The 12,811-nt window shown below is 47.5% G+C and overlaps 2 protein-coding genes across 3 annotated transcripts in view; both read right to left on the bottom strand.

Annotated features, from left to right (window-relative positions):
* LOC106814512 (protein singed-like) overlaps positions 1-5,595 on the bottom strand; it is a 38,890-nt gene extending 33,295 nt beyond the window's left edge. The window contains exon 1 of the mRNA XM_014818824.1: positions 4,692-5,595. Coding sequence (XP_014674310.1) covers positions 4,692-5,544 — 853 coding nt within the window. The 5' untranslated portion in view covers positions 5,545-5,595. The remainder of the gene's footprint in view (positions 1-4,691) is intronic.
* A 2,411-nt stretch (positions 5,596-8,006) lies between these two features.
* The window catches only part of LOC106814515 (uncharacterized protein KIAA1467-like), a 6,819-nt gene continuing 2,014 nt past the window's right edge, over positions 8,007-12,811 (bottom strand). The window contains exons 4-11 of one of the 2 annotated variants that reach the window (XM_014818827.1): positions 12,094-12,262; positions 11,607-11,760; positions 11,163-11,333; positions 10,768-10,846; positions 10,078-10,248; positions 9,690-9,825; positions 8,854-8,904; positions 8,007-8,528 (exon numbers count right to left, since the gene is read on the bottom strand). In XM_014818827.1, coding sequence (XP_014674313.1) covers positions 8,377-8,528; positions 8,854-8,904; positions 9,690-9,825; positions 10,078-10,248; positions 10,768-10,846; positions 11,163-11,333; positions 11,607-11,760; positions 12,094-12,262 — 1,083 coding nt within the window. In that variant the 3' untranslated portion in view covers positions 8,007-8,376. The remainder of the gene's footprint in view (positions 8,529-8,853; positions 8,905-9,689; positions 9,826-10,077; positions 10,249-10,767; positions 10,847-11,162; positions 11,334-11,606; positions 11,761-12,093; positions 12,263-12,811) is intronic. The other variant, XM_014818828.1, reaches the window with a different exon arrangement.

Raw genomic sequence — 12,811 nt, 5'->3', positions numbered from 1 at the left:
AGACAGACAGACAGACAGACAGACAGACAGACAGACAGATAGACAGACAAACAGGCATACAGACAGACAGATAGACAGACAGACAGACAGACAGACAGACAGACAGACAGACAGACAGACAGACAGACAGACAGACAGACAGACAGACAGACAAACAGACATGACAGACAGACAGATAGACAGACAGACAGACAGACAGACAGACAGACAGACAGACAGACATACAGACAGAGAGAGTGAGAGTGATAAGAAGAGTGAGGGTGAAACCGTGAAAGGGAGAGGAGAGGTAGAGGTAGGGAGAATGCGTTAGCTTGAGTATGCGGCATGGGTAAGAGTTTCCTATAGAGAGTAGGCCTATAGATGAGTGTGCCTGGCAATAGTGCATGTTCTCCGCGTGTGTCAGGTGACGGTGGTTACAGGTGCATCCAACGAAATTTTTAATTACGTTCGAGCAATGAACACGAAATAACATAATGATACAGGTATGTCGTATGTGGATACAATAGTGCAGGTGTACGACAGTTACCTGTCGCTACGTGTCCGGAATTAGTGCGCAAGTGTATAAGTATAGAATTCAGCCCGGTCTACAGGATCATGGTATGTGTGGTTCCATACCCCTGTTATGTGTGGTGCTGGTGTGTATGGGTTCGCTTGCTAAGGGGCTAATTATTTAAATGCACCGGAACTGGAACGAATTCTTTGGCTGTTATCGGCGTGAGCAGCAACAATGGGAAACTAGACGTTCTAATAGCTGACATTTTTCTTCAGCTATTCAGACTCGAAACGAATTCCACGAAAGCAAATAAATTCTGCTTGCTTCCACTGTGCGCTAATAACCGCGCGAGACAGCGTGTGGCTGCGGAGATAAAATCAAGAGATGATAAAATCTTACATGAGGTCAGAGTAATCATCATTTACAATGTTAGTGGAGCGCGAAAGTTGACGAAAAATATTCCTACATTTAGCTAATTTTCCTAATTTTCGCTTCGTCACCGACTTCGCTACTCAATTCGTTTCCGTGCCGTAATTTCGTAAGCGCGCTCCCCATCAAACAATTTTGCAGTCCACGCACCGAAGCGTTATTATACGACAAAGTTACAAGGAGTGCCGCGCACTTATTTATATTCATCCACTGAGCGGTGCTAAGGAGCGAGGAGTCTTTGATAAGCTCGGCTCGCCATAACACCGTGGTTTAATGTTACGGTAATTACTGGGTGGTTGGGAACGTTATAGCTGTGTGAACTGGTTCTGTTCGGCTGCGGGGGCTTTTGGGCTTTTGTCACCAGACAGTTGTCGCGTTGTCGGAGCCTGTCAGCGAGCGAGTACAATAACCTCGTGTAATGCCACGCGATTACCACCTGATCGATCCAAATACAGCTTCTCCCTATCTCCCTGTCTGTTCGTCTCCCCATCCCACTCTCTGTCTGTCTGCCTGTAAAGTGTGTCCGTCTATCTGCCTGCATCTCGGACGCGCGTCTCTCTCTCTCTCTCTCTCTCTCTCTCTCTCTCTCTCTCTCTCTCTCTCCTCTTCTCTGCTCATTCTCTTCATCTCGTTCCTAATTCATTTCCTCTCCCGCTCGGCCATCGCTCTTTCCTCATTTGAGCGGCCGCGGCCGCTTTCTCCTCTCTCTCTCATGTTTTCCCACTCCCACCTCTCTGCTACTTCCCGCCCCTTTACTTCTCCTCCAGTCTCTCTTACTCCTATCTCTTCTTCTCTTCTTTACCATCTCCCATGTCACGACGCCAGATTTTACCTGAATATATATATATCGCACTTATATAGGACAATGGAAGAAGCACGGTGGGGATATCTATCGCTGCCGCAGAGAGAAACAGGTTTCGGTATCACCACCAATGTACCAGCTATTAGCATCCTTGACGCCGTATAAGCACCCACTTCAACACACCTGTGTGCAGAATTATGCGATTATTAAGTAAGCAGAGGGCAGAAATTAAACAAGGCTGGGGATGATAATAACCGGGGCGGGCACCCAGCATACTAACCTCCAGCCCGGCCTGTACCTCTCGGGGCACACAGACCACTCCGCAGGCGGGTTTGAAGCGGGATGGGGGGGAGGCGTACAAGCTCGCAGGCGCTCGTGGGGAGCTCAATTGCCCAGGTACATTACGACACCGCACAGCGCACTATCCTATCGAGATACGTCACGTCTTGCCGCGGTTTTAGCGGGCGCACGGCGGGCGGGCGCGTGCTGCCTTAGCAAGAGACGAGGTGGTGGACGGTGGCTGATACGGTTCCTACTTGACCGTGGACTGCGAACCGAGGCGCACAATTACGATCGTCGTCGGTCTGCGAGTTGCCTGTCACGTGACCCTGCCAATCATGTGCCATTTTCTAGCTATTTTGTCTGCGCGCGGAGCTGAGAGGGAGGCAGCATGAGACAATGAAGTAAAGAAGGGCATATCGATGTGAAGGGCTATGATAAAAAACATAGGGCAAGTCACAAATACACACCGCGACCTGGACAATAGGCAGCAACGCGTCAGTGCATTAACCATCAGTTCCCACAAACGAGTGGGGCGAGAGACCCCGCCTGTATTATATATAGCATGTGGTATTAGTCTAGAAGTGGTTATGACTGTGGCAGGTGACTGTATATACTCAAATATGCTATCAAACCTACCTAAACCTCGTTTCTCACTCTATCCCCCCTCTCTCTCGCTTCTCTCCTCTCTCTTCTCTCCCTCTCTCTCCTCTCTCTCTCTACTTCTCTCTCTCTCTCGTCTTATCGCGCGCGCTCTCTCTCTCTCTCTCGCTTTTCGCGCTCTCTCTCTCTCTCTCTCCTCTCTCTCTCTCTCTCTCTTTTCTCTCCTCTCTCTTTCTCTCACCCCTCTCTCTCTCTCCTCTATCCGCCCGTCTGTCCGTCATTCCGCCCTCCTGTCCGTCCGTCTATCCATCTACTTATCCCACCCACCCATCATCCCAATTTTACCCCCCCCCCCGTCTCTCTCTCCTCTCTCATCTCTCTCTTCTCTCTCTCTCTCTCTCTCTCTTCCGTTTCCGCCCCGTTATTCTGCGACCCTATCCCTATATATAAAGGGAATCTAGGATGATGTAGTTTTGCGTGCGTACACTAGCAGGCCTGTTATCCGCTGATGTAGCTTGCGCTGTGTCGCGTCTTTCAGGAGCCGTTCGCGGCGTTATCGGACCGCCATGAAGCTATAGCACGCGTCGGCAGTCAATACATGCAACCACACGAGTAGCGACATGACGAGAAGGGAGAGAGAATGGACAAGAGAGAAGGGACGTACGAAGAGAGAGGAGAGGGGGGACGGGGAATGGCAAGAGGGAGAACCGGGGAAGCTTAGAGAGAGAAGAGAAGACGAGAGTGAGCAGAGGAGAGAGAGAGGGGCGGGGAGGCGGAACGGAGAGAGAGAGAGTAATGTACGGAGAGAGCTTGATGAATGAGGAGAATGGAACGAATAGCGACAGGGAAGAGTAGCGGCGCCGTACCGGGTCTCGCGGTAAGCTGACGCGAGAGAGAGAGAGGGTGAGACGAAGGGAGAGCAGAGAGAGCGAGAGAGAGGAGGAGAAAGAGAGAGAAAGAGAGAGAAAGAGACGAGAGAGAGAGAGAGAGAGAGAGAGAGAGAGAGAGAGAGCGAGAGCGCGAACGAGCTAGCGAGAGGGGGAGAGGGAGAGTCAGACAGAGATGATAATCTGCTTAACCACAGAGAGCGTCTGTTAGCATCACAAAGTCAGTCTCACAGATTCCCCACAACCGTCACACGCAGCTCATTATGCCGCGGAAGTCCACCAGACGCGTACAGAGCCCATAAATGGAATTCACGGAAAAGATGCGCATCTTGGAATTCTGAGCAAGCATGACATAACGCCAGTCTCACCTCGACATCGACTTCGCTGTCTGTTTCTCTCAAGCTGATTCATGATAATTTGGTTACCGACAGAGACAGGGAAAGATGCCGCGATAAATACATTACCTCGTGCCAATACGTGCTAAATACATCTCCAACGAGAGAGTGTCTCATGTTTATTAGATTACTGGATCCCGTGATTACTGGATATTCAAACCCGTCGTTCGGCGAAAACCAGTTACCGAATACCTCTAAACGCGCGTTCAAAACAACGTCGTGTTTCCCTCATGATTATATAGTGACAGGGGCATTCCACGTGCGTCTGTCCCGGTCACGCAGTTGTTATAAGTTCTGAAGACGCCTCCGGGACGCGGACGAAGAAGAGTTATACTGGTTGTACTACCTTATCGATTAGTCGAGACTGCAGTGGTTTAAGATGGACCGCAGATGCACTACACAATATATCGAAACATCTAGTCAGATTGGTAAAAAACTTATTCTTGGAAAGAACATATGGGTATAGAAGTGAACAGGTGATTTTGTGTGGGGACCACGTATGTATATATATCCTCTGTTGGCTCCATTTCTGCATGTACCAGCAAGAGGCTGTACGGCAGCCGTATAGACGCAGATACGGGATGAAAGATTTTGTGTGGAGTAGAGACGGGTCGGTTTGTGACAGATTAAAGATGTCAAATGTATGTGACAGCCCCATAACGTCAAAGGTTTGTCAAGCGCCAATGATGTCAAGGGTTTGGAATGAATTAGGATGTCTAATGTTTGTGACAATCCGATAATGTCAAGGGTTTGTGAAGGGCCAGCGACTATGAAGGGACTGTGCGTGGGTGACGGAGACCTACCTTGTTTGGTGGACACCCTCCTGCCGTTGTGAGCGACGAAGCTGGCTTGAGGGTGCGACTCCTCCACAGAGAACAGCTCGTCCTTGGTGACGGTAGAATTGCGCGACTTCATGTGCCCGTCTGCGCCCACCGCCGTCAGGTAGCGTCCCGCGCAGTCCTTCAGCGCCATGTAACCGCCGTGGAACTCCAGCCGGTAGAGGGTGTTGGCGTCGGCTTCGTCGACGAGGCGGCCGTCGCGGTGCAGGTAGCGGTCGTCGCACGTCTTCACGGCGTACTTTCCCTCTCTCAGCTCGAGCGTGACGAGCGCGTCGCGGCCCCAGGGAATGTTCTCATCGACGTGCATCTCCTCTTCGCGCAGGTGCGCGTACCGCTTCCGGTTAACGTTGCGCAGGTTCACCTGCGGATGCACGGCCAGGTGCACGGACCACAGCACGTCGTCGGTGAGCGACGCCTTGCTCGTGCAGCGCAGGTTGTCGCCGACGCCGCCGAAGTAGTACCCGAACTCGACCGACTTGAACGCCCAGCGGCCATCTTTGCTGATCTCGATCGAGAAGCCCTCCGACGGACCGCAGTCCTCCGCCTCGCAGGTGACGTTGCCGAATTTGTCCGTGGACATGTAGCGGCCCATGTGCGAGCGAAGGCTGACGACGCTGTCTCCCCCGTTCTGCTCCAGCGTCCAGATCTGCTTGCGCTTCATCGACGAGCCGCTCGCATTGATCTTGAAGCCGAATGTCTCGGCGGTCAGGTATTTGCCGTGGCTGTTGATGAGGCCGATGTTCCAGCCGGCGGAATACGCGCCGCCGCCGCCGCTGCTGCTGCTGTGGCCGTTGTTGCTCCCGTTCGTCAGAGACATCGTTGCTTCGGGGCTGCGTGCGTGCGATCTCTGTTGTGTCGCTCGCCGTTGTCCCGGGATATCGTCTGCCGTGCCGCCACCGTGCGCATGCGCCGACACGCTTTGTGATCGCGAACAGCTAGTGACGTAACGGAGAGACCCGGCGGGGGTTTTTCGCACCGGGTTCCGAACGCTGTAACGCTGGCGAGACGAATAGAACTCTCCGTGTAAACTGTGTATCGAGCGCCGTTGTAGACAAACTGGCGACTTGCCGACGTGCGTTTATAGCCGCATGTTTATCGTTTGCAGTCTCCACAGGAGCAACTGGGTAGGAAATGAAACGCGAGATTCCCAATGGGGCGAACCTGTCAGCCGTGATGTAGCATGTGTGAGACGTGTGGGAGGTGGGTGGCTTGGGTTTGGCGTAAGAAAAAAAGCGACCCGTCACGGTCGGCTTGTGTCGAGAGTAAACGAGCGCGTTGTTATCGTTTCCTTGCCGACAAACGCTGGCTGTCACGCGCATGAAGCACTTAGTAAGCGTCCCGCACGGACGCTTGTACATACCGACCCGCAGGGTGTCAGCCTCCCATGTAGGGGGTGGGGGGAGGAACTATAGCCGGGGTGCTTACTCATGGAAATGTGATTAGCGTGCGTGCGCGTGTATGTGTCCGTATGCGTGCGTGCGCGTGTATGTGTCCGTATGCGTGCGTGCGCTTGTATGCGTGCGTGCGTGCGTGCGTGAGCGTGTGTGTCCGTGCTCGCGCGTCTATCCGTGTGCGTGTGCGTATCTGCGTGCGTCAGTGCCCCGCGCGCGTATCGTATGTGCGTGGGAGGGTGTAAGCTGCGTGCGTGGCTGTGTGTGTGCGCGCGTGCGTGCGTGTGTGTGTGTGCGCAAGCGTGCGTGCGTGGTGTGTGGGAGTATCTCTGCGCGCGGCTGTGCGAAGTAAACGTAGGTTTAACTTTTTACGACGATGGTACCATATAGTGCAGACAGGATGGGAAGGGGGAGACAGTGTAGAAACAGGCAAGGAAGCAAGGGTGTGTCACCGTTAACTGTTAGTTAGAGCATGCTGCGAGCTACTCAGTTTTCGACAGCTGCCAACGATAATGTCATAATAATCCCTGCAAGTGCACGCACGTTCGACGTTTCGCAGCCAGGCACCATTCTAGCTTTATATGCAAAGTTAATCACTGGACGGCCACCAGGTGGCAAGAGCATGCAGTACAATAAACGCAGATGTAAGACAACACGTGCAACAACAACGGGCAATAATTATACTATATAGGCAGAGAATTCGTAACTTTTACACATTTCACCTGTTACACGAAAATACACATTCCGTGCTATGTAGAAAGCAGACAACCTTTATCGGAAATAAAATATCTGATTTATAGCATAACATGATCACACAATAACTACATAATAACAAGAGTCCATAATAGAAAAGGATTCCCTTATTAGAAAAGGTCCCTATTATGGACCCTTGATAATAACAAGTCAATTCACGTTTGTTATAATGGACTCCTGATTGCAACCATGTACCACAACACTAGTATTGGCCATTCCGAGTTCGGAGATCACAAGTGGCACTGATCACAGACTTCTATCCACAAATTTATATCATCAGATTGGTAACTCAGCAAATGAGGTAACAATTACAAGGGAAATTGCTAAAGAATATACAGATAATAGCACAAATAGATCAAAACAAAGCTCTAGTTTTTATCTACTATTGATAATTGACAAATATTTCATATAGCTTGAATGAAATACTAGTAACTGGTTGAGATCATCAGGCAACATGAAAGCGAAGTTAGTGACAACGTTTTGCTAAATGTTGTGATAAATTATAAAGGTCAAATGCATAAATTTACAATAATAAAATTTACCCACATTTAATGTAGAACCATTTCCGTTTAACCTAATAGGTTTCCTGCAACCATAATTTACGTATTTTAATTGTAAACGTTTATTACTAATAGCAACATAAATATGGAATGAGACTTATGCTAGCCGCACACTATCCGACCCGAGCGTGATTTGAAGGCTTACGATTGGTTTGAGATGTTCTGGTTTGGCTCGGGAGGCTTAAGATTGGCTCTGGAGGTCATTTTGGCCCGATTCGAATTTTGAATCGGGAGCAGATCGGGTCGGATAGTGTGCGAGGGCTTACGACGCGACTCGGATAGTGTGCGCGGCCATCCGACCCGATCGACGAGCGCTGAAGACAATTGACCAATCACAGAGCAGCGCCATGGGAACCGCATTCGAATGGAATGGCATTCGAACCATGGGAAACACTCCCGACCCTTAGTACACGCTAAATCCGCTTGGAACGCCACGAGAGAGTCATGGTTTGCGTCAACTTTGAGTCGGACAGTGTGCGGTGGCCTCCCGATCGATCGGGAGCGGGTCGTATAGTGTGCGGGGGCTTAGTGCTGTGCACAGTGCAAAATCGGATAGTGTGCGGCTAGCATTAATGATCTTAAAGACAAGAAGCTCTAGCATCTATTCCTACATACATGGTGAGAACCTGAATAGTATAAAGCTGCCAAACACTGATTATCGGTATTACCACGACCCCCTACACACACGCACACACGCACGCATGCACACACGCACACACACACGCACACACACACACACACACATATATATATATACACACATATATATATATATAAGCACCAAAGTTAGAGACCAGCATCGTGTGTCGTCATAGGCGTGAGCGAGGGAGTGACGCAGTAGGTGTGGAATCACAGATGTACAGGCGTGAGCGAGGGAGTGACACAGTAGGTGGGGAATCACAGGTGTACAGGCGTGAGCGAGGGAGTGACGCAGTAGGTGTGGAATCACAGGTGCACAATTGAATCCCTGCGCAGGGCTTCCTCATAGGACAGCTTCCTGAGAACTAGCATCGAATCACCGTTGCCGTCGTCGGCTTGCAGTGCCACCTGTAATATCACATCCTTCGTAACCGCTGACGAAATGTGTGCGATGGAAACTGCAACAGAGAGAAGTAGAGAAAAGAGTTAGTCAGCGATGACTCATTGTGATGAATTAATTTACCTTATTCTGCTGGTGTACGGGATAAATATACCATAAATATTTCACATCGATATTCACCCAGGTATACCCAACTAGTTAGCAGAATGGTTGGCATAAAGATGTGTCTATATTTGACTATATAAAGATACATGTATATTATATGCTTATATAACTTATATACCAGTAGTATTTTTTGTAAAAATAGGATATGTCCGTATGTTGTTTGTAGTCGGAGCACAAGAGTTATCGCTCCTATTTTAACTGAGAGCTTTCAAACATACCTGATGGTTCCTCACCAGGTGTCAGCACCGTACAACTCTTCTTTCTTTCATCTGCAAATCATAACACATAGATTATGAAATTTACCAACATCTGGCCCAAGCAATAAAATACCACCACATAGGATGGTTTGGAAAAGTCTAACTAACCAAAATAGGAGTACATCCCCAATTTTAACTAGAAAGGGCAGTTGTCGCCAACTACATGTATCCCCCGTGATCTAGTATGAATGAAATATCTCTGTAAGGACTCTACGTAGGTAGGTAAAGTTAAATAAGTCACAAAGACAAAGGTTTGTTACACAACTCATCTGCCTGAGATGTGCAAGTATGTTAAAATTGGTTGCCTTAGGGGTTTTGGTACGCGACACACCTTCTCCCCAAGATGTGTAAGTATACGATGTTTGCTCGCTCTAGGTCAATTAGGGGCCGAGTTATAGAGCGGAAGGGAAATATGATCAAGGCCAAGGTAAAGGTCAAATAAAGGTCGCAGTTACCTGGTTTTGGTACGCTGCGCACCTTCTCCCCAAGATGTGTAAGTATACCAAGTTTGGTAGCGCTAGGTCAATTAGGGGCCCGAGTTATAGAGCAGAAGAGAAATATGATCAAGGTCAAGGTAAAGGTCAAATAAAGGTCGTAGTGACCTGGTTTTGGTACGCTGCGCACCTTCTCCCCAAGATGTGTAAGTAGACCATGTTTGGTCATGCTAGGTCAATAAGGAGTCGAGTTATAGAGCGGAAGGGAAAGTGTCTGCGGCGGCGGCGGCGGGACAGACATGAAACCACAGTATCCCCGCCGACTTCGTCGCGGGGGATACAATAACAAGCTCATGTGCATACCCTGTTTGTTCATTCCAATTGAGTAGATTCTTGGCAACTGCTCTGTCAGATGTAATGCAGTCTCCCCCATGCTGGAGTCAATAGCGTAGACATTCAGACCCACAGTAGTGCTGTGACTGCTACACAATTGTGCTTCCTAAAGGAAGAAAAACGTCATAGATTCTCACCACTAACACAATCAGACAAAGACAACACAAATACACAAATAATCATCGCCATATGAGGTAACAAATCATGGAAGGAATCTTTGCCAGGTCACGAACAAGTAAAATGTATCTGGTTACAATGCAAAAAAACCCAAGATTTATAAATAATATTCTTCTAGAAACTGTTCCAACAGAAAAACTGTGATACTTTAACTAAACATTATAACATCAGATAGACTCACGCTGGTGACAGACAGCACAGTGCCATTATCCCCGATTCTTCCATGAACCATAAAGACAAACGTGCTAGCAAAGCTGTCTGCAGTAACCATGGCAACGGGAGCTCCATGCTCGTGACTGGGCACCTGCAGGGACCACAAGATGCTGCCTGTGCTGCCATCGAGTATCAGGACCTAAATCAAGTACATGATTAAGGGATATTATTATGTATTATTACAAGTACATTATAGGTATATTGTAGGAATTATTGTAGTGACAAATTTTAATGTTTACATTTTTGTCAAGTGTTGACTTTATTTCACTTTAAAACTGCTCGTTTTGATAAATTATGAAGCATGCTGAATTTGCTAATGAATAAACCTGTATCAAAATTTATCATCTCTGTTCATCTCTTCTTTATTCCTCCTTAAATTTGAATTTTAAAAGTACTGCCCGAGAATCCGGAAATCCGAAAACCCGGACCGACCCAATCCCTGAACAGTCCGGATTTTTATACTTCTACTGTACATAGAAACCTAGATAATATACTAATCTATGTTCATTGTTGCCACCTAGTAAAAACTTAAAAATTATATGTGGTTTCTTGAGTTGTGGCAAAGGCTGTATATATATTTCATGTAATGAATAACTAACATCCATAATATCTGTCAATAATTTACAATTACAACACTGACTTCCGAACAATAACTCACCGTTGCATTGTGACCATGCATTTGGTTCACCATAATATCTGGATACTCATCTGTGTTGTACCACGATACAGCCGGAGGGCTATGAAAAAAAATTAAAAACTCAAGTAAAAAGCACAGATTTCACACACCATAGACCATAACTCAACTTCGTGACACATTGAGAATTTCCTCAACGGCCTCTCGACTGACCAGACCAGGAAAAACACAATAACTTTACGTGATAAACATGGGGTGGCATAACAGCACCAAACTTTGGAAACCGACCGGCTTTCGTTTGCGACTGAATACAGGCAAAAGATAACTCGACAGAAGCCGCGCACGTTCGTGGAACGTCGTCGCGGTAGTTGTTGCAGATTCGCGTCGTGGCGCCGCTCACAGATTTGATCGGCACGCACCTGTAGGACCCTGCTCCGGGAAACTCCGCCTTCCACAGCTCGGTGAAAGTTTGACCACCGAGGACGGTCACCGCTCCGTCGTATCCCAGCAGCAGCACATCAGCGATCAAGTCACGATCAAGATCGGCAAGGATGGGCGTCTGCATGTGCGTCGGGGCGTCGCCAAGACTCCTGGAACAACATTTGCATTGCCATATCACTGCCATCGTCATCATCGCCATCACATATTGTTCACTTTACCGTCACACTCCAGTATAATAAATATTGGACAGACTCAAGCATTTTAACTGTCATTTGACTGTTTTGAAGTAAGTAAAGAATTTAAAATACAATTCGAGTCTATGTTTAATGGTGTATTTGCCCCATGTAGCTGCAATAGATAGCAACAGTAACCGACCAGTACCCACATAGCTCCCACAATCAGCAGTTATAATCAAAACATACCTGTATAGAACCTGGAGTCCCATGTTATCTGGCGGTTCCACTCTGTTCCAGTCTCCACTCGCCATCACGCTTACCTGCAGGGAAGCAGTATCTGGTATGCTCACATTGACAGCATTCCTGTAGAGATCTCGCAAGGAAAGCCCCAATAAAGTAGCTGCAGAGAAAACGCCAACAATTACAGCTAAGAACATATGTATATAATATCAAGAGTACATAATAGGAGATCTCCTATTATGTACTCTTGATAATATATAACTATGGAAAAGTTCCTCATAGCATATTATTCAAGCACACATGTACATGTACATTATACAAATACTTTTTATAAAGAAAATATCTAATGAATACAACAGCGTGAATCCAAAATGTAATCTAAATATAACATTATTGGTGTAAAAAACATGCATGAAAAACAATTACAGAAAATACTGACAATATTCTCAGTGGAGAATTCACCTCAGCTTTCAATCTGCATAAAAATACTCACCTTTTCTATCACTTGATACCGCATTGAGCAGAATGTGGATAGCACCATTTGATCTTTCGTAGAGGACGGGATCATTCGCAAGCGTTACATCTGGAAGACTCATTGGTGAACCCAACATCTGACCAGATGCACTGGATAGCAGCATTAGCTTACTAGCAGATGATGTGACCTGCCGAAAGAAGAAATTATTTGGTGTATATAACCCGTTATTATCGGTAATAGTAATAAAATTACGAAAAATGTGTTTCTATGGGTGAGTATTTTCCTCTTGGCACATTTAATGGGTGTTGCTATCCCCCGGGCGTGGAGGGAGGTCACGTGATAACGTTGACGATGACGTTCAAAAAGTTAACCCTAACGTTAACCCTCACTCCAACACCGCCAACACTAACCTTCACACTAAATATATATGTGTCGCCGCGCTATATATAGGCAGTGTTATCCACAAAAATTAATCTATGGTGTGGGGACAGATATCATGATGCAAAAACCCTAACCCTAACCCTAACCCTAATCCTAACCCTAACCCTAACCCTAACCTTAACCCTAATCCTAACACTATTCTAACACTAGTGCTGCCACGTTGCGGTCACCTCCCTCCACGCCCGGGGGATAGCATTACCCACATTTAATCTAGTGCTGCCACCTACTGGTAATAAAGAAAACTTTACTAATTAGACATATATTTGAAACCTCAGCTTTCCTCCTGGATGCAAGC

Source organism: Priapulus caudatus, unplaced genomic scaffold (assembly GCF_000485595.1).
Source record: "Priapulus caudatus unplaced genomic scaffold, Priapulus_caudatus-5.0.1 Scaffold934, whole genome shotgun sequence".
Lineage (NCBI taxonomy): Eukaryota > Metazoa > Priapulida > Priapulimorpha > Priapulimorphida > Priapulidae > Priapulus > Priapulus caudatus.
The sequence above is the reverse complement of the archived record's forward strand: the minus strand, read 5'-3'. Positions and strand labels throughout refer to the sequence as shown.